The sequence below is a fragment of the Amia ocellicauda genome, chromosome 7 (assembly GCF_036373705.1).
Source record: "Amia ocellicauda isolate fAmiCal2 chromosome 7, fAmiCal2.hap1, whole genome shotgun sequence".
NCBI lineage: Eukaryota > Metazoa > Chordata > Actinopteri > Amiiformes > Amiidae > Amia > Amia ocellicauda.
The window spans coordinates 14,629,122-14,651,155 of record NC_089856.1 but is presented as its reverse complement, the minus strand read 5'-3'; the positions used below and the strand labels follow the sequence as shown (position 1 = coordinate 14,651,155).

The window sequence follows — 22,034 nt, the reverse complement described above, 5'->3', positions numbered from 1 at the left end:
AAAAGCTTTTCATCACTAGAGCACAAGGCCTCCCTGTCTGCAGATTATAAAGAAGAGCTGTAATTTAGACAGCAGTTGCAGTAATCACAAAAAAAATATTCCATAAGAATGCATTTATTAAATATACTATTGATACATAAAATGCTGTTTCAGTGAATTTTCCACAAATTCACACAACAATATGAATATTTAGTAGATTTTTATTTTTTAAGTAAACTGAAAGACTACAAATCCCACAAAGCACCGTTCATGAGTGAAACCAAAATCAGCCTGGTCGCCACTCGCGCCACCTGTTGGCCAAATCTAGCACTGCACTCAGGAGCTACGTGAGATTCTACCCTAGCAACGGGGAATTCCCATTCATAACTGCGCAAACGTGTCGGTCTTAGCCAATACCCTGCGCTCAATACAATCCAGAGCGAGCGAATACAACCATTCACAACACACTCATACAAAATGATTGAAAACATTTTCAAACACAAAGGGAAAAAACGTGAATCTCAGAAATGAACCCTCACGATGCCAGGCTGAATGACATTAATGGACTCAATCACAACCCCGTTTTAGACCCCAGGGTCACAAGGATGAGCCTTCTGTATTCATTTGTTCTTCATCTCACATCCAGTCTGGGGTCTGGAAAGAACTTCACCATATATTTAAATACCACAGGTGATCAACACAGACAGATCATTGAAACAGAGCGCACTGCATGTTTGGCATTGAGGTCCCTAGAACTGAAAGCCTCTGTATAATCACACCCACACACCTGAACCCACATTCCCCCCACAGAAACAGGTTTTCTTGAAGACAGGAGACACGCCCCACAAACGGCATGATTTCTAAAAAAACGGCAACTCTTTTTGGTTTGTTTGTTTAATTAAAACAGCAGCACGATAAGTGTTCAGAGTATCCCACTTCAGCATGCATGAAAAAAGGTAGATATATATGGTACACATATGTACAGTACATTGAGAAAAGACTGACAGAGGGGAGTGCGACTTACACACAAAATAGATTTGTACACGAACAGGAAAATTAGACGGTATCTGCAGTGGAGTTTATAGTCTTTATCTTTAGTCACTGGGCTGAGGCTGACCTTGGGGGTATATACAGTGTTATGAAATCGCTGTTAGTTACTGATATACTCACTCTCATTCTTCTCCCTTGCAATATATATTGCATAATAAATTAAACATGGTTTTATGTTGGGATTGAACAAGGGAGAGTGCAGAGGTGAGAGGGCACAGGGATACAGGGCCTTTCTAGAGCAGAGCAGAACACCCTGCTCACACACACACATACACACACAGACACACAGTAAGACACGCGCTCACTCACTCACACACATACAGTAAGACACATGCTCGCTCATATACACACACACACAGTAAGACACACTCACCCAGAGAGACACAGTGACAAGTGAGACACCCACACTCACACACACACTCACACATAGACAGATTTATACAAACACACGCACATATAGACACATACACACAGGTATATACATACAGACACACACCCACACATACATACTCAGATACACACACAGGCACACAATTGGTAACTCAAAAGTAAAATAAAATTAAATCATCAAGGAATTAGTATTTTTTTTGTCTGTTTAAAAATAACAAGTCACATTGGTTACATTGTGAAACCAGGAAAGAAAAAAAAAAGAAAAAAAAAAACTGAACTTTAGAAAACAGACACAAAAGAAAACAATGCGTTTCTATATTTCATGATGACAACCAAAAAAAAAAACATTTATATACCAGCAAAGCATATATTATAAGCATGTATTTGTATAGTCCTAACAATAGCAGGCAGTTAAAAGTAAAATTCAAACTTAAAAAATAAAAAGTGCCAATGACAACTGTTAATATGACAGCGGAGTTAAAAGTTTGTGTTGCTGTGGTTCGTTTGTTTTGCTGCTCTGTGGAGGACGATGGCCTTTCGGAGCTTCCAGGGGCCTCGGGTCCCATGTGCCTCTCAGCACCCCCCGCCCACCCAGAGAGGACAGCACTGCAGCGCCACAGTAAGCAGTCACCCACCTGGACTGACACCAGAGTGGGATAGTGGATATGAAAATGAGTGAGTGACGGTGAGAGTGAGAGTGTGTGAGATAGAGAGCTAGGGACTGTACGTGAGAGTGAGGGAAGCTGCAGGTCTGTCACTCACAGACCAATAGTTTCTGCTGCAGCACAATGACATCTGCCAGGTGGAGAGGGATCTGTCCCAGCTTCCCCAGCAGAAATAAGGATCTGAACACAATGCTGAATGATGCTGCATGGGCCCTTCTATCCATCTCTCCCGATACAGAATGGATAGACACACTGATTTGCTTTCACCTCCATCATCACCCCAGGGACTGGCAAGAGAACCACAATTCTCTACCTTTATTTTTAACTGTAAGCGTCTACAAGTGTGATGCAATAGTTAAAGTGAGATGCAGTGGCTGGTATTGAAGCAGGAGTGGGAGGGAAGCGTGGGGTAGAAGGTGGGGAGTGCGGATTAAGGCCCCTTGGAAACCTATATGCGTTTCCTTACAAAACAATGCAAAAAGTGAGCAGAGCACCGGCACACAGCGCCGAGAGGGAGCCTGAGCCTCCCACAGCACAAAATGCAGGGGCTGCTGCACCCCCAGCAGGTCTCAGCTGAACCCTTTAAAAGCTTGGTATGCTGACAAATATCAGCTGGGGGGGAGGGTGGAAAGTAGTCTACTTTTCCCATATCCAATGCCATATAATACAGATACACTGAGCCACGGTGGGTCGCCAAACTGTAAAACTGTACACTTTTTTTTTTTTTTTTAACATATCATTATACAGTATGTATCCTTCGCACATTGTTTAGTTTCCTACCCAACAGGAGGCATCAGCCAAATAAATAATAAAATAACACATCTTTACTTCCACTAATTCATTATCAGAATTCATACCATCTGTGGTAGTGAAGAAACATGATTCTGTTTGTTTGTTTTTGGTCACCAAGCTTTATAAGTCAAACCGAGGGTCAGTGCTCACCATATGGCATCTAAACGCTTAACTTGTATATAGCAATTTACGACAATACATAAATGACATGTGCATATCTATATATACACACACATGCACACACACTGGGACAGATATGTGTATAAACTGGGTCTGAGACAAAAAGACACAAATTGGGCAAACCCAGCTCTCCCCAGGACCGGTGCCGGGCTCCGCGGGATGGGCCTACACACTCACGCATGCATGCACATAAGTAATTCCTGTATTTCTGCAGGTTCATAGGAACCAGCGAGGAGAGAGGGTCCGAGCAGCAGCAGCAACATGGACGATGCCAAAAGCAGACCGAGAGGCTCCTATTGAACCTCCTCCTATTACAGACAGGGGGCAGCATGACAACAGGACACCTGTTGTATGTGTAGAGAGGTGGGGGGTATGTGTGGTGTGACTGACTGCTGTATTATCATCACACCCAGCAGTGCCGCTGGGGGCGAGGGCCGGGCTCCCCTTCACTCTTCACCTGATCAACAGGAGTGAGGGGAAGTAGAAAAATATACCAAAAACAAAACACAAAAATAACAACAGAACAGATAACCTCAGTAAGTTTGTGAGTGAGTGAGTGTCAGTATGAGTGAGTGTGTGAGCGTGTGTATATATGTGTGTGTGTGTGTGTTCAGAAAGAGTTCTGCAGTCATACAGTCCAGTGAGAGCAGATACAGGGGGTTCGGGGGTGTAGGGAGTCCAGTCAAACATTGACAGGAAGCTCCGTAGTTGTCCCAGGTTGTGTCCCAGTAGCCGCTGTGCTCCAGGCCAGGGACATGGGTCAGGGTCAGGGTGGGACTGAGGATTGGGAGTCCTTGGTGGGGGGGCAGAGGAGTGGTATGGGCGAGCTGAGAGAGGGATAACGAGTGGAGGGGAAAGATGCATCCAGGCAACCAGCCCTCTACCCCGCCCTTCCTCATCTCCTCCTGCTCCTGTGTCTCTGGCCAGTGGGTGAGTTCCATGGCTTTGGCGACCGGGAGGCAGCGCTGCGCTTATCATCTGGCCGCAGGCTGAGACTGTGGTGCCATTATGACGTGGGCTGGGCCAGGCCCGGGTTCGGAGCGCTGGCTGCCCATCCCAGCCAGCACGGACATGGCCACTGCCTCGGCTGCGGCGCGCGCGCTCATTCCGTTCTGGGGACCTGCAGCAGGGCTGGATGACAGAGAGCTGTGCTGGATGACCGGGGCAGGAGAGCCCGTCTGCTCGCAGGGGTCTTTGGGGCTCTCCTCTCCTGCCAGGGGCAAAGACAGAAAGAGAGAGTGAGCAGAGATTATACACATATAGATGACTGGAGAGAGTCAACGCATGTGTGTACGAGTGTGTGTTCTGACAGGGTTTATACAGATGGATGGAGAGAGAGGGAGTGTGTATGAGAGCAGTTTTTATACAGACAGATTGAGAGAGAGAGAGGTTGAGTATGATTGTGTGTTAGCTGGGTGTATATATATATTTGCAAGTATATAGAAGTATTCAGACCCTTCTCAGTTTTCACATTTTGTTGCTTTAAAGCTTGCAGTCATGACAATTTGAAGCAGGAATTCATGTGATTTATACACAACCCACTCCACATATTCATAGCAAAAAAACTAAAAGTTAATTTAATATAAAATAAAAATTAAAAGGTAATGATTACATAAGTATTAAACCCCTTTGATGTAGAAACCCTTTATTAATGCAGGTGCACAACATGCCCTTAACAAGACACAAAATTAGTTGAATGGCCTGTGTACAATAATAGTGGTTCACATGATTTTAGAATAAAACACCTGTGTCTGTGAGGTTCCATGGTCAGGGAGTGAATTTCAAGCAAAGACTCAATCATGAAGACCAAGGAGCTTTCAAAGCAAGCCAGGGATACATTAATTGAAAAGCACAGGTCAGGAGAAGGATACAACAAATGTAAAATGCCTTTGAGCACAGTCTACTCAAAAATTAAGATATGGAAGGTGCACTGTACCACCAAGACACAAGCCTGTCTAGATCAGGCAGTCCCCGAAACTGAGCAGCTGGGCAAGGAGGAAACTGCTGAGAGATGCAACTCTGAGGCCAATGATAACTTTGAAAGAGCTACAGAGTTCAATGGTTGAGATAGGAGAAAATGTGCAGCATTCAACAATATCCAGAACACTTCACAAAACTGGCCTGTATACTATGTAGCCATTACTAAAATAAGCCATCTCAAAGCCCACATCGAGTTTGCAAAAAAGCAGCGATCCTGCAATAATGACAAGACCAAATTGGAACTTCTTGGTCTAAATGCCAAGTGTTATGTTTGCCGCAGACCCAAAGCAGCACATCTCCCAGTCAACACCACCTAGTTCTCATCTGGTTCTCCTCCTACCGCAACAACCGGCGCGGTTCTTCATCCATTCCCCAACCTCTCCTCACAGGCGTACCCCAAGGCTCAGTCCTGGGCCCCCTCCTGTTCTCTCTCTACACATGCTCTCTGGGCCCCCTCATCGCATCCCATGCTTTTTCCTACCACTTCTACGCAGATGATGCCCAGATCTTCCTGTCTTTTTCCTCTTCTGATGCTCTCATCCCCTCTCGCATCTCTTCCTGTTTGTCTGCTATCTCCTCCTAGATGCACTCGCACCACCTCAAGCTCAACCTCTCCAAATCGGATCTCCTCTGCTTTCCCCCCTCTTCCTCACCCTCTGCTACTCTCTCCTTCTTCCACTAAGAACCTAGGAGTCACCCTTGTTCCTGTGCTCTCCTATACTAAGCACATCACCATGCTGACACGCACCTGCAGATTCTTCCTGAGCAACATACGCCGACATACATCTGACCCTTCCTCACCAACTACTCGACTCGTCCAGTCACTGGTCCCTCCCGCCTGGACTACTGCAACTCCTTCCTGGCTGGCCTGCCTGCCTGCAACTACTACCTGCCCGCTCCAGCTCATCCAGAACTCTGCAGCTCGTCTGGTATTCTCTCTGCCCCAATTCACACATGCTACTCCACTGCTCCGTTCCGTCCACTGGCTCCCAATACCAGCACACATCCAGTCATTGACCCTCACCTACCGCTGTCTCGACCACACTGCACCAAGCTACCTTCAGACCCTCGTCTCCCCTTAGACTTATGCTGGGGTAACACTACACGATTTCTACAATCCGACCCGATTTTGTGAACAGTGGGCAGCTCACACTTTACAACTATTTTGCACCGAATGTATGTCTTTTACGTTGTGAAGAAGCACACTTAACAACTGATCTGAAAACCTTGTCGTGGCGATCTGCGTCACAGCCTCCAAACTCCCCACATCTCGAAGAAACACACGTGATCCAGACAGCGAAAAGGTAAACAAACATGGGCCTGGACATTTACAGGTCACGTTTGTGAAGTGCAGATGTCCACAGTTATGCGCAGATCTGCACTGCTCCACCAATGGGATCAGTGGATTTCTGCAGATCTGCGCAACAAGAACACGACCACAAACTGCTGTTGCTGTTCGTGTTCGTGTGTGCGGACAAACACAAAAAGCAGAGAGAAAAGAGGATGTGTGTGAGAGCTTCACTGTGAGAGCTGCAGCTGAGCAACAGTCACAGTCTATATCCATCCCACAGTATGATCATCGCATTTGTACCCATTTATACAGCTGGGCATTTTACTGGAGCAATCTAAGTGAAGCACCTTGCTCAAGGGTACAACAACACTGCCCCACCCAAAATTTGAACCCACAACTTTCCAGTCATGAGTCCAGAGCCCTAACCACTACTCCACAGTGTTGCCTTATTGGTATTTGAAAATAATATTTTCCCTTGTATTAAGAGTATTTTTAAATAACCTGCCCCAAAACAACCATTGGTATTTGAAGTATTTTAATAAATACATATGAAAATCTTATTCTCCTGTCATGTATATTCTTCCCGTTTCTTTTCTCTTCTTCAATCAGCTCAGCTCTCATTGGCTGCTGATCACGTCACTCTACATGATCGGTGCCAATCGAGTCATAAATATTAAACATGTTTAATAAAATCTAGCTTACGATCGGATTGGAGAGCAAGCAATGGCATCGCAGCCCGTCTCACTTACACGGCCATCAGTGGTGGGGACGCGCCCCGACCAGCCTGCTTGTCATGACGATTAGTGCCGATTTGTCGTGTGGGCCAAATCAGGCTTAAAATCATGTAGTGTGACCCCAGCATTAAACTGCTGTCCTTAAGCATTCCCCAAGCATTCTGAGAGAGCATGAGCAAATCTACCAAGAAGAATGGGCACAAACTGCACCAAGCCTGTGTGCAAAGCTGGTAGAGACTTACCCCAAAAGACTTGCAGCTGTAATTGCTACCAAAAGTGCTTCCACCAAATATTGAGTTGAGGAGTTTGAAATCTTATGCAATGAAAATATTTCAGTTTTCTCTCTTTAGTTCTTGCTGTAATTTACTGTAACTTATCTTACCCTAGGAAGTGTAAAATAATAATAATAATAACCACAAAATGGGACACTACAGGAAGGGTCGAAATACTTTTGCAAAGCACTGTACATGGATGGAGAGAGAGAGACGTCTGCGTAGGTCGGTGTGTGGATGAGACTGGTAAGTAGGTACGATGGTGAAGCAGGTAAGCAGTTTGGCAGGTACACACACACAGACAGTACAGGGTCTGCAGGGTCCTTACAGGGGCCCATGAATAACAGCTGAAGAGATGAGTACAATGAAAACACCTTGGACATTACAGCATAACACCACAAAGTCATAATCTCCTCCTCCTCCTCCTCCTCCTCCTCCTCCTCATCTCCCTCCCTCCCTCCCTCTCTCTCTCTCTCACCCAGGTAGGCAGTCTTCTGCAGGTTGGTGACAGGGCAGTCTTTATGAGCCAGGAGGAGCTGCTTTAGGTGGGCCACCTCGTTCCGCAACAAAGACACCTCGTTCTGAGAGGAGACGCACAACAACACACACCATTACACAGGCTAGGAGGGGGGCAGAGACAAGCACACAGAATGTCACTAACTCACAGTATAAACAGCTAGAGAGACAGACAGACAGTCAGGCAGGCAGGACGAACAAAATGAAGACAGCCGGGGCTCGGGAACTGACTGACTGATGGATAGACAGACTGAAAGACAGAAACTGACGAGAGGAGGACAGAGGGGTGGGTCACAAGGTCACAAGGGTGACTCACAGAGAGTGACACGTTCATGGAGGTGAGCTCCTCAGCCTTCTTCTCCAGGGAGTTGACCCACAGCTTGCGTTTCTGGCGGCAGCGCGAGGCGGCAGCACGGTTCCTCTCCAGGAAACGCTGTCTCCGCTCGTCAGGGTCATCCTCCGCGGCCCGCCGCCGCCGCCCCCCTGTGGGCTGAGCTGGGGACACCTGGGGGAGCAGGGAGAGGGATGGACAGGAGAGAGGCGGGTGGGGTGGAAACAGTGAGAGAGAGAGAGAGAGAGAGAGAGAAAGAGAGGGAGGGAGCATTAGTATACTTACAGTGGGATCATGTGTATATTCAGTAAAATGAGAGACAGGGAGAGCACAAAGGAGCGAGCTACAGAACCGTACCTGTGGCTGTGCAGGGGAGGGTGCGTCAGGGTGCTGCACCAGCAGCTGGCTCTGCTCCTGTCTCTGAGGCACCATTGGACTGGAGCCCATCGCCATGCCAAGCCCATTTGGGGCCGGGGGGCCCTGTTGCGACAGGGCCGCCTTCAACCTCTGAGGAAGACGACCAGTCAAATGTCAAAGAGTAAGAATACTGACAGGGAGGAGGAAGAGGTGGAGGATAGGGGAGAAGCGGAGCAGCAGTAACAACCCCTGTACAGCTCAGTTATGAGGTTTCTTTTGTTCGAAGTGTGTCAGCACTAATATATTCACCGGTGCTACTGCATGAACCACATGTGAGTGTGTGTGTGTGTATATGTCTGCGTGTCTCTCTCTGTGGGTCTGTGCGAGTGCAACAGTGTGTGAGTGCGACTGTGTGCGCCAAGTACTATACTGGTGTTGACCTCTCACTCCCAATCTGCAGCCCAAAGGGCATCCATATTTTCAAATGGACAGTTTTCAGCCCACTGCAAATCACCAGCTTGTGCTGCTAATATATGATATGATATGATTATTTATTAAAATTCTTATTGAGATATGATATTATGAAATAGCTCGGTCTCTCTGTCCCCCTCTCCCTGTTTCTATTTTACAATTTTATTCTCCACACCCCTTCATCCACTCTCTCCCTCTCTCTTTCCCTATTCCACCAACTCTCTCAGGGGGCTTGCAGGGGCGCTCACCATCTTGGCCTCGGAGTGAGGGATGTGTCCGGAGGGCGAGGATGAACCACTGCTGCTCCCCAGCGGGGGGCCGGGGATCCCGGGAATGTTGGGCACCATGGACACAGGCCTGGCAAGCTGGACATGCAGAGACAGTCAGACAGAAGAGGAATCAGGACACTTTGATCAAGTCTGCTGCACAAACCACAATAAGGAGGGTATGGATCAACACGACAAACAAGCATCAAACCCATTTTAGGAACAATATCAGCACTTGTGGGCAGGTCAGCGCCTGCTGGACACTCACAGATATCACTGAGGTCATCTGCACAGGGGGGCCAGGGAGCATTGGCACAGCCTGGCCATTAGAGAGGTGCATCACCATAGGATATGGACCTGTGGGCGACCTGGAGAGGGACAGGGAAAGAGTGGGTGGAGGGAGGGAGGATTGGTCATGCCAATAAAGCATAATTGAATTGAAGGCAAAGGGGGGGAGACACACTGACTGGATACACAAATAGCTGTTGCAGAACACAGAAAGTGGAAGGTAATTAAAAATAAACACACACAAAGGTGACAGACATAGAGGTGATAGACACAGACAGAAAAAACAGAAGCAGAGGCAAACAGACAAACATATAAAGGTGACAGACAGACATACAGACAGAGCACAGTGCACTGACCCCAGCTGGCGGTTGGAGGGGGGCGCCTGTGTGATGACAGAGGTGGGGGAGGGCAGGGTGGGCTGCAGAGGGTCGTAGCCCAGGTGCAGGGGCAGCGAGCCGGGCCGCACGATGGTGGGTGTGGGTGCAGAGCTCATCACTGGCCTGGGGGGAGTCTCCTGGGGAGAGGGTAAGGTGAACATAAGGAGGTGAAGCCCAATGCGTTGGAACACAAGGGGGGGGATCCACTCAACAGTTGTGGTTTGATACAGCGGTGGACATAGTCGTAGGTTATGTTGAGAGAACGTTAAATTGTCACCCCCCCCCGATAATATATGCCTGGCTGCATAAGCGTAGGGGACGGGCTCCCCCCTCACCCCAATATTGACAGCATCCCACCCAATTCTGAAACGAAATCCATGCCCCTGGCGTCACACTGGTTTGGTACAGTGCCCACAGTCCAGCCAGTCTGTGTCCGAAGGTCTTCCATTTCTGCGTTTTCAACTGTAAAAAACTTGTAAAATATTCTACCACTCACTCCCTACCAAGACTAAATCTAATAACCTCAGCCTCTCACCTCTGTGCAGTCGGACATGCTGGAGGTGGAGTCAGGGCTGTCTGGGGGAGAGGAGTCATCGACCTCCACAGGCTCCTCCTCCTTCACCTTCACCTCTGAAGAGGGTGTCAGGGTCATGTCCAGGGCACCTGTGGGAGGCGGGGGCAACTGCAAGAGAAGGAGGAAGAAATGAGAGGAAAAGGTGAGAGTCAGTGACAGGTTGGTTCCCCCATTAATAACCGTCTCTCTTTTCAGGTTTATGGAAGACTACAGAGGTAGGTTTGACACATGACAGGTTACGGTTAGACTTCCCAGGGGTTTCTAGTCTCAGTGCCTGATGATCCTCCCTGCTGTCAATTCCCAGGCTTCCCCTCAAACCCTCTTTCTTTAAACCAACTCAGTCCAATCTGTATGCGCAACACAGGCCCAACTGGAGCCAAACCCAGGGACTGATGGAGCTGCGATGTGATGACAATGGGACTTATTGGAGGGCAGGACAGAGTAATAAGTGAACAAATGTGCTGGGAACTTGGACAGTGATTTTTTATGTGGGGACGAATCGGGTGCCCTGTTCTCCCATCTGTCTCTCTCCCTCATCCCTCCGCCTCACCACGGTCTTGGTGCGCTTGTCCTCCTCGTCCTCCACAGCCTTGCGGAACTCCTGCTCGAAGGAGCTGGCCAGCTCATTGAAGAGCCCCACCTCCTCACAGTTCTTCAGGAAGCGTGTGGGTGTGGGCGTCTGGTCTGCAGGAGGAAAGGGAGAAGGAGGAGAAGGGGTCAGTAATAGAAGGCTGTACGTAGTCAAGGCTCTGCAGGGCTCTATTATAAACCTGCTTTGGGTGCATGTGAGATGCAATATATGTGCCCCTAATGTGCTACTGAAAACCATGAGGATGAGTTGTCTTATTTAAGGATGCTCCAACATTGTGCCTGAAATCAACTATGCACACCCGTTGAAAGTTAGAACCAATGTTTGTCACAGTCTGTATAGACAAAAATATATTTTTAAATTAATCTGATTTTGTATTTCCTCTTGCAAACAATTAAGAAATCCAGATTATAAACAATGGCCAGTGGAAGTGGTCACTCCTGATTCATTTACTGAAGAGGAGAAGGAGAGAGTGAGAGAAACCAATGCTTGGGAGAGGAAGGAGAGGTTGTGTGTGAAAGGGGTGAATTAAGACCAGAAAAAATATACCAGGGAGTACACAGCATAAAAGAAGCAGAAGCTGTCTCTCAATAGATTGTATCTATATTAATTTAATTTAGGCTAAAATGGGAAACTTTTTAAATTAAATTATTTTAATTAAGTTCTTCATTATTTAATGCTTCTGAGACATATGTTCTCCATTTGAGCACATCTTGTGCAAAGTTAACTGCGCATATGAATGAACATAAATATACAAATATAAAGTCTTTGTGTGTGGACTCCAATTTTTTTCAATTTTGGAGCCCCTGTTCTCCTACAAAAAAAGTTAGCATAGAGCCCTGTTTTTCCAATGGAGACCTCAGGAGCAGTGTTCAAGCACATTGTCTGTGTGTGTCTGTTCCTACACACTGTTTCATAGTTTACAGAAGGTAGCAGGACAGGGAACCAATCACAAAACAATACACTCAGTTATTAAGTGAAGCATCAGGTCTTATTTAGGATTCACATACACACAGAGAGGGCCATTCTGGGAAAGTGGGTGCCATTCTCTGCCACCATACTAGCATAGGGGCCACAGCTTTGGAAATGACTACCCTTCCACCAGGCCAGACAGACGCACCTGCGATAATAACGGAGTCTGTCCTGGCGGGGCCAAACTTTAGTGTCATCTCGTGCTTGTGTTTGTGGACAGCCAAGTGGTCCTCATTGGTAAATCTCTGCAGTAGGAAAAGGACAAAACAAATAAACAATTAAACAAATCAATCAATTCACATCAGTTCAGAAGACCAAAACAAAAAGGAAAATAAAAAGGAAAAGCCTCTGATCAGTTCCTCTGATGTCCCAGGAGACCAGAAGTGACCAAAGTCAAAGACACACCTGCCAGATTACTAGAGGGAGGACAGCTCTGAGTAAAGAAATTAATACTTACTGAGGGGCCTCAATCACGCCAGCTCAGGGCCTTATACAGCAGTCTCCACACACAAGGTTATGTTCCCATTCACGATCAGTCGGACTGTCCCTGTCCCCCTGCCCTTGGCTACTCCACTGCTCTAATACTATAACTGCGCCTGCTCTGAGCTGACACCCTCCCTGTTTACATTATGCTCTGCCGACGAGCTGCCAAAAATTAGACGTACCAGGGAGCAGGAAAATGCCCACCATCCAAAAACACACACACACACACACACACACACACACACACACACGCTTGCACAGACAGATATGCTAGTTGTATGTTAACGGTTTGTCAAATGGCATTGCCCTCTGCAAGTGTGTGGCGTGGTAACATCAATATTTTAAACCATGCTATTTTTAGGCAGAACAATTTCATGTAAACTTACAGAAATCTAGTACATCATAGAAAATTTCAGCTTATATGTACACTCACATTGAAACACACACACATACAGACTTGTGGTGGTTATGTAACTTCGAACAAAAGGCCAAGTGAGGAATGCCTCTGAATAGAATATTTATGGGTTTTTTGTTGTGCTCTGCCTTTCCTTGTCGGCTGTCAAGGCACGGCTCCCCCAGAGTGGGGCAAGTTTTCAGGGGCTGTGATGAAGGCGCTAGATTGGAGGGACCCAGGAGAGCAGGATGAGGAGGAGGAGGCTGCAGAGAGAGAGGGACTGTGCCTGTGTAGCCTCACACTTCTTCGAGCATCTTCAGCCTATTTCTGGACCAATGCAAGTTACAGTTCCACACAGCGCCAGCGGGCGGGCAGGCAGGCGGGTGATGTATAAACACAGTGAAGTGTGGGCTCTTATTTTTAGCAGCAAGCGAACGCCGACAAGATGATAACTGCACATCCCCAGGACAGCTTTTCTGTTGCGCCAACAAAGTTTTGCACTTAAAGACAGGCAGGCCAGCTGCCACCGAGAGGCAGCCACTCGGGGGGGGGGTTAGTGGCAAATCCTGCTTTCCTCCGTCACAATGCAGACACAACCACAGCATTGCTGGGAACGAGAGAACAGTTGATACCTAAACTTAGACCACATAATGTTCCCTGAAGCCAATGTTTACTGAAGGCAGCACTTTACTAAGCAACTGGTGTGTGTGTTAGAGAGTGAGAGTGAGTGCGTGTGTTAGAGAGAGCGTGTGTGCATGTGTTAAGAGTGAGAGTGAGAGAATGTGTGTGTGTTAGAGAGTGAGAGTGAGTTAGTGTATGTGTGTGTGTGTGTGTGTGTGTTAGAGAGTGAGAGTGAGTGTGTGTGTTAGAGAGTGAGTGTGAGTGTGTGTAGATGGAAATCACCCAGCACTCCGAAGCCATTCCAGGTTTTGTTCTGCTCTTGAGTAGCAACAGTAGCTCTGCTGAATATTTCATGCCCGAGAGCTTTTTTTGGGTGTATTTGCATACATACATACGCAGACACACTCAGAAATACACACAAGCTAACACACTTGCACAAAAAGGGAGTGAAAATAATATATTTTTTAAAATTACATTTTGCCACATCATTGCTTATGACGAGGCACGGAGCTCACATTGAACATAAACTGGATGAAACTGGTGTGTGTGTGCGTGTGAGAGAGAGTATGCATCTGAATGTGTGTCCAGCTAACTGCCCCATGTCTCCCATGCTCTGTGCTGGATCTGACATGAGCACGAGCAGAGATTCTGGGAAAGTGAGACAGAGGGGCTGCCCTAGGTCACAGCACTGAGGCACAAACATGAGCAATGACAGCATGTCACTGAACTTTGTATATAGAATTTATATATATATATATATATATACACACACATTGATTTACTTTAATTTACACAGGAAACCTTTCATGTTTGTTTGTTTCTCTCCCCATTCCTGAAAATGTTTTGCTTTTGGGGAGTACTGGGAGGCAGCCACAAGACACACATACACACCCTGGCAGTAAGGGTGAAGGACCACCCTCGCCACACATCTCTCACTCTCTGCAGGCCAGGCCGAACGGTGACCCTGGCTGCCCAGGGGAGATTACCACTCAACAGCCGTCACTGTAAACATGTTACAGACAGTTCCAAGAGTATGTGCTTGGGGAGAAAAAGCAGCAGCAACAAACCACAACTTGCCCACCACTGTGCACAGACTGCAGGTGGTATCAGGCCAATCTCAGCTGACCTTTACTGCAGCCCTGTTGAAGCCCTGCTACATCGACAGGAGACCTCACACTACACTGCTGCTCACAGAGACCTGAGAGCGTAATAAACTTCATACATGAATGTGTATAACACATACATACATGATAAAATTGTTTTAACAAAAGATTGGATAGGGAAATGCATCCAAGAGCAACACACCCCACGCTGTCCATTTTCCAGTTTTTCCCCAGTGTGCTCCAGCTCGGCTCCTGCACAGCCACAGCTTACAGACAGCCTCAGTAAGAGCCCAATTTACAGACTCAGCCAGCGAAGACCAGCTGCTCTGCTCTGCTCTCACTGGAGGCCTGAGGCCCTGGGGCCCTGCAGGAGTTGAGCTGACCAGCAGTGCAGTGCAGGGATACAGGTCACCACTGAGGGCTGGGCTCACAGGAACCAGCACAACCAGCAGGACCCGTAAGACTCCGGCACATGGGAGACTGGAGGTAAACCTTGACATGAAAATACCAGGTTGGGCTGCAGAGTTGGGACTGTAGCTGTTTTGTTCAAAGTTATAAATCAATCAACACATAAACAAATAAAAGAATCAGACTTACCTGCCCACAACCTGGGGCGTTGCACACGAAAGGTCGGTCGTCCCCCATTTTTGCAAACAGCTTGCAATGTAACTGTGATATAGAGTGAGAAGAGGAGAACATGTTGCTTCTGCTGTTTTTGATGTATTTTATTAAAACAAACTAAAAACTTTTATACCAAAAAAGAAACCTAAAATACAATACTGCTGCCCACGAAGTAGAGATGCCTGAAGTTGTATTCTTTGTATAAGAACGCACGCACTGTGTTTAAAAATAAAGAAGGCAGTAAGACAGAGCTGCTGGAGGGGTCTCCGTGGTGATACCTCCCTACTGCCACACACCCTCGTCAGCCAATCAGTGCCTGCTGCTGCTCGCTGACAGGATCAGTGCCGAGATCCTTAACAGCTCAATGGACAGGTCTACTCCGTCACAGGCTGCCAGTCCCCTGGCCCACACCATTGCCTCCCTCTCTGCCCCTCAACTAACAGTTAGCACTTCTTCTCCCCCAATCTGTCTTTAAGTCTCAGACCTCTATAAACTAGCCCACCCTGCCTCCTTTTCTCTTTCAGCTCTAGCAATTAGCAAACCCTGTCTGTCTATCTGTCTGTCTGCCCCTCTCTCTCTCTCTCTCTCTCACACACACACACACACACACACTAACTCATTTGCTCACTCTCCCAATCCCCTGGACCATTACCATTACTCCACCAGTACCCCACACTGCCTTGCTCCCACCCAGTGACTCACAACACAGCGGCAGTGAGAGTTTATACACAATAGTTTGCAATTAGACATCAGAATACCAACATGCCATGTTCTTCCTCCATGCTAATTAAAGGACTGTGGAGGGGAGGGGAGGGAAGGGGAGAGGGGGGGGGGTTGTTGGGGTTGGGCACAGAATATGTCCCATTTTTACAATACTCCAGATTTCAGTTTTAGATTATTCTATGGTGCAGGCTGTGATGGTGCCTATTCCTCAGGACGGGCTCCCCGTGAGTTAAACGCACAGTGCCTGGTGGAGCGAGGCGAGGTGTGCTGTGTGTTGAGCTGTAACGCCACACCACCGGATCCTTAAAAAAGCCTGGCTCAGCATCACAGGTGATTTAACAGAGCTTCCCCCTCTCCACAGCACACTGCTCTTCTCCCACACTCAGGACACCATCAGGAAAAGCACAGGAATTTTTTAATTTTTGAAGAGTCATTACATTTGTATCAGAAGGGGTGGAGGGCATTAATGTTTTATGGCCCTCCCCAGCTGAGCAGCCCAGCTCCATGACATCAGCTGTTGTTACGCAAGACATAGAATAATGCAAGGGGCAGTGGGCAGAGCACCACAGCAACAACACGCTAAGAACATGCATTAAACAGGGGTTTCTAGCCCTGGTCCTGGAGACAGTACAGTACAGCGTCTTTTGGTTTCACTGGAAGCAAGTTCTCAATTACATGACTGAAGCAGTTCCTGGTTATTAGCCAAGGTTAAGTGATATTTATACACTGATATTTAAAGACACCCAATAAACCTAACAGACTGGAGCTCTGCAGGACATAGGATGGAAATTACTGGCCTAGAGATCACACACACTCACAAACAATGACTAAAACAAACAACTTGGAACCTGGAACATCACCAGGGCCCTATCTAATTCGAATTGCGGAAAAATCGCGGAATTCAGGGGGATTTGCAGAAGTCAGTGTAGTTGCGCAGAGTATGTTATGTCAGTGGAACGTCATTCCCAGCAACGGGCTTAGCACCGACGATGCTGCTAGTCTGTTGTTATGAAAATGTCAAGCTGTCTCGAGGGCATTTTAAATAATTTTGGGAAATTAAGTCCATCTGTCCATCTCTCGTTCTCTCTCACACCCAACCCCTGGCCTTTTAAAAACATAAAATCTTAAAATCAGGGAAAAATGAAATCAGAAATTTCAAAATGATAAAACGTATTTCATAGGGGCCTACATCACTGGATGTGGGTTTGGAAGTCACTGTGAATGTAGCAAGAGAGAAATTCACAAACTGAAGAATTGGAAAAAAAGGGCGAGCCACTGAAGAGCAACCTGATGCCCTCCAGCCTTCCTCAGCAGTCAATTCCGGTGTGGAGGCCCAGGGCAGACATGGGACAATTCATGATCAATGTTTGAGCACAGACAGCTGTACAGTGCACATACACCTAACAATCTATGTATATATGATATATTTTCTGCACCTTCAACCCAAACAACACCAGAGAGGCCAGCTGGTAAAGAGCCCCACAACACTGGAGCCTCGTCTCCTGCCATGTTCTTGGACACTTCATCACTGATGATGTGATATGCAGGCAATATAGGTTTCAAATAACCTACTACCAGTCTGCCACAATTTTAAACAAGTCTTTCAAACAAGGTTCTGCAGATTTCCTAAAACTCACCCTAAAGGGCCCTGCAGATCCTCCACAACAATCTGCTCCATCCACTCACCAACGCTGACCACCCCAGTACCTACACTTAGGAATACCGCCACCCCAGTACCTGCAAGCAGAGAGCACAGACCCTCTCTCCCCCTAAACTAAATGTAAACACACAAAAATGTAATTCCAAACTCCTGTCCTGTAAACTTGTATTTCTCCTAGTCAGCAGGTGTATCTTTACAGCCCAGCACCACTGCTGCCTCGCAGTGTTTGAAAACGACTGCTAGGAGACTGACTAAACAGTCTGTATTAATAGATCCTGCTGCCGACAGGAATGAGCGCGAGGGAGCTCTGCGGCCTACAAGCAGGCAGGCAGGAAGGCAGGGAAGGGATTTTTTTTTTTAAAAAACATAAAAAAGGTATTTAGTACCTCAGTGTCTCCGTGCTGGACTGCAGTGTGCTCAGTAGCTCAGAAAAGCAAGTGTGTTCAGTAGCTCAGTGTCTCAGTGATGCAGCATGTTCCATAGCTCAGTGTCACAGTGCTGGGCTGTTACAGTGTGTTCAGTAGCTCAGTGTCTCAGTGATGCAGTGTGTTTGACGGTTCAGTGTCTCAGTACAGGGCTGCAGTGTGTGCAGTAACTCAGTGATGTTGAAGTTAATTATTTTTGTTAAGATCCAATTCTAATTCTGGGTCTCTGATAATATTCAATGTCAGCTGGTTGCAGTGTGGGGTAGCTCTGTGGAGAAAGTGAACTAAAGAAGATGTGATCGTGGCTGGGCTGGCAGGGGGATGGGAGGTTGGGGTCACCCATGCAAATTGGTCCCAGTGCCAAAACCACCTGGGACCAAGTCCTGTTACAGAGAGCAGGTCAGTAACTCCCTTCCGTTCGGGCATTTACAGCCAACAGCACAGAGAGACTGTAGCTCATACAGAGCGGCCAGCTGCATATCCTCTACCCTTAGCCAGCATCGAGTACAGGCCATAAGCAGAGATCAGGTTTGTTTGTTTGATGACATTTTGTTAATGTATTTATTTAGTTAGATATGGAACTCCATTATGTTTTTTAATATATCAGGGTTATTTTAACCCAGAACAATATTCTGAGCATCGTGTTCTCTAGTAAAGCGAGAGCAGTGCGTCTATGATGCAATAAGACACGTATGCGTCTCTGTGTCTGTGTGTCCATTTCTGATGTCTCCGCCAGCCCCCCTCTCTGCTGAGGGCAGCCCTCGTAGCAATTCTAAGAGCGAGGCATGATCATGGAAGAGTGTTGCCAGGGCGGTGCACCGTCGCCAAGCAGGCAGGCGGATCCGTGAGCCCCAGGGGGGGAGAGTCGACAGTCGCGGTGACTGGAGGTGTGTAATTTCACTGCTGGGGCTGATCTGCACAGCTAGACTAAGGGAGGCTGTGCTCTTACACTACTGGGTGCCTGCTTCGACAGCAATACCTGGCCCACACAAGCAGTGTTATAGTAAAAAAAACAATATATACATACGTGTGTGTGAGGTGTGAATAAAGAGAAAGGTTGTCCTCAGTGTATTCACACCTCACAGTGTACTGCACTGTCTGTTCAGGGGCGGTGGCAGGTGTCAGAGCTTTTAATTTGAATTAGGGGTGAACCCCCCCCACTGCAACAACTCTACATATGCAAACTGTTGGTTGTGTTTCTGTGCTGGTAACAAGCAGTGTTCGCAGGCACAACTCCAGGTGTCTCTCCCACAAGCATGCAGAAAGACTGCTTTGGGTCAACTACACAAGGGCCGACCAACCGACCACCTGACCACCCGACTGGCTGCTACAGTGAGGTCTGAAAGCAGGCAGCTCATCTATGATCAGACTGGGAGCCGTGGGGATCTGATCTGCTCAAGAAACAGAACCACCAGGCAAGTCAGTCTCAGCCAGCCTGTGCCCTGCCTGAGACTGGACACTTCACTATTGCCTGTCCCAGATCATGCTATGGTTTGCCTCTGGGTAGGAGTCTTAACAGTACTCTGAAGATGGCTTATTTATTTAAATACTCACACATATACAGAAAGAGAGATTTGTCTTGGCATTCAATCACTTACCGCCCGTTTGTGTGATTTCAGTGTGATTTATGTGTGAACTGCACTCCACACAACTATACTTTTTATTTTATTTTATGTTATGTTTTTGTAAATAGCTGGAGACCTCGAGCCCAGGTCTCATGGTATACTGTGACTGTGTCAATTGGGGCTGCATGACACGAGAGGTGGTACAGTGAAAGGATGGACTGATTCATGCATTCTTCCACAACACTGACGCACACCAAAAAATATACAAAAGCAAAGCACAGAACTACTGCACCAAGCACCACCAGACAGGTTGTGAAGCAGCTTATAGAGCACTGACTGACAGGAGATTCTAATGCTTGGCAGGACAGGCAGACAGATTATACTGAATGACAGAGAGACAGAAAAACAGATAAACGAGCATAAAGAGAGACAGATTTATGTAGAGACAGATAGATAATATAATAGATAAAGTAAGCTCTCTTTACTTGTAGTGTAACAAGGAGATTAACAGACAGATAAAAAGACAGACAGGTGTAAAAGGCAGAGATAGGCAAAGCTCTTGTTGCTTGTATTGTATTATGTGTGGGAAGAGACAAGCACACGGATGAAGAGAAAGACAGATACGTCAAAAGTCACAGAGCTGGTATTGCTGGGGCTGTACCTGCTCCACACAGGGGGTCCACACAGATCAGAGGGACAGTGCTGCCTGCCCCCCACTTCCAGAAAGCCCTGCAAAAACTACACCCAGAACCCACAACTACACCAGGCGTGATTTCAAACCATCGAAACCCTAACAGCAGGAACTGAACAGCAAGATTTGTCTATTAATCTCAGCCCTACTCAATACAGCCCCCCCCCCGGAAAAATGTACAAAGTGTTTTTAAAGCACACAAAACGAGAAAGGGTACTGATTTGTAAACATGACAATGAATAAGGCAACATAATTCATGTAGATTTTATGAGATTTAAGAAAACTGTCGTTTAATATATCCGAGGCCTTTCGCTGGATGTCTCTGTGAAATGCCTTGTTGACTTGAGATACAGCTGTTTTTGAGCCCGGGAATATACTTAAACACGATTACTGCGGCCATACTCCCTCCTTTCGTATCGTTAAAACTTATTTTATTGTTTCTGTACAAAGTACTTCAGTAAATGTGGAGCCCAAGTCGATGCGCCCTGCAGCCCTCCTGCATTCCCTACTACACAAGTTTGTACCAGAAAGGAGAAGAAACCAAACAACTTACTTCTCTGTCCTTTATGGAAAGCGATCCTGAATCTACCATAACAAGTTTTTTGTATTTCACACGTGATTATTTTGATTAAAAAAAAAAAAAAAAAAAAAAGAATATAAATGACACCGAATCGTACAGTAACGATCAGTGCGGTGCCCCCTACGAGAAACAAGCATAGACTAGCTTGACCCTGCCCTTTCCCGCAAGTCCCTGCCCCATGGTCACCTCCATTGGTCATACCCCAGTCACTCAATAAGGCCCTGCCCTGCTATTGGTCGCTCTGCTGTCAACAGAGCCTGACAGCCGCGACTGATTGGCCGCCGCCGGTGCCCCTCAATGGTTGGAATTTCCCCTTTCCTCCAGTCCAGCGAACAGGCCTCTCGCGCACACAGAGCGTGAAAAGTAGCTAGAGGGACGCGTAACAGCCAGCACCTCCGCCCGACGGCTCCCCCACCGGGCCGCCAGGGCCCCGCCAGCAGGCACACACAGCCCGAGCCCCGACTCCACAACCACTGACACAAACAGCGCTGCTCGGGCACAAGAAGGAGAAGGAGGGGGAAGGAGAGCAGGGGGGTCGGGGGGGAAGAGTGAAAAAAACACATACACACCACGCCGCCGGTCCGCTGGCCGTCTTTCCCTCACTAGACACACTCACTCACAACACCCGCCTGGCGACGCCTCCGCTCGCCCACTGTCGGCCGGGGTTAAACCCGGGCTGAGTCGGGACACTAGCGGAATGTTTACAAACTCACCCCAGCGCCCCTCTCTCTCTCTCCCTCTCTCTGGGAATCCGACACTCTCCTCCGGCCCAAACCTCGCGAGAAGCCGTCTCCGCCTCCCCCTGTCCTCACACCTCGCGACGAGATCTCGAGGGTGGAGGGAGGTGGGGCAGCAATTTCTCAATAACAATAATAATTACTATTCACATTATTATCACCATCCTCATAAAACTAATACATTGTAATTGTATTGATCACATACCAGATTCCCGTTTTGTGACAGTAAAGTGTTTCATTAATAAGCTGGGGTTCTTAAAAATACAGAAAAAATGGCTTATGCTGAAACATTTGTCCAGAGATTTTCTGTTGAGAGTCTTGCAGGCTTTAAAGCTCTGTATACTACAGTACAGGACA

At 47.3% G+C, this 22,034-nt stretch overlaps 1 protein-coding gene across 5 annotated transcripts; it reads right to left on the bottom strand.

Annotated features, from left to right (window-relative positions):
• Nucleotides 1-184: 184 nt before the first annotated feature.
• On the bottom strand, nt 185-21,714 carry LOC136752919 (cyclic AMP-dependent transcription factor ATF-7). Of its 5 annotated transcripts, none has more exons than XM_066708639.1 (12): nt 21,654-21,714; nt 15,273-15,344; nt 12,223-12,319; nt 11,064-11,197; nt 10,475-10,621; nt 9,919-10,076; nt 9,543-9,642; nt 9,257-9,373; nt 8,538-8,687; nt 8,166-8,354; nt 7,812-7,914; nt 185-4,266 (listed from the first exon to the last, which is right to left on the bottom strand). In XM_066708639.1, exons 2-12 carry the CDS (start codon nt 15,318-15,320, stop codon nt 4,031-4,033), a joined length of 1,479 nt encoding a protein of 492 aa, XP_066564736.1. In that variant the 5' UTR covers nt 15,321-15,344; nt 21,654-21,714; the 3' UTR covers nt 185-4,030. The 5 variants fall into 5 exon arrangements, with proteins under 5 accessions (XP_066564736.1, XP_066564732.1, XP_066564733.1 ...); XM_066708635.1 differs by lacking the exon at nt 21,654-21,714 and adding an exon at nt 21,506-21,640; XM_066708636.1 differs by lacking the exon at nt 21,654-21,714 and adding an exon at nt 21,510-21,640.
• Nucleotides 21,715-22,034: the final 320 nt, after the last annotated feature.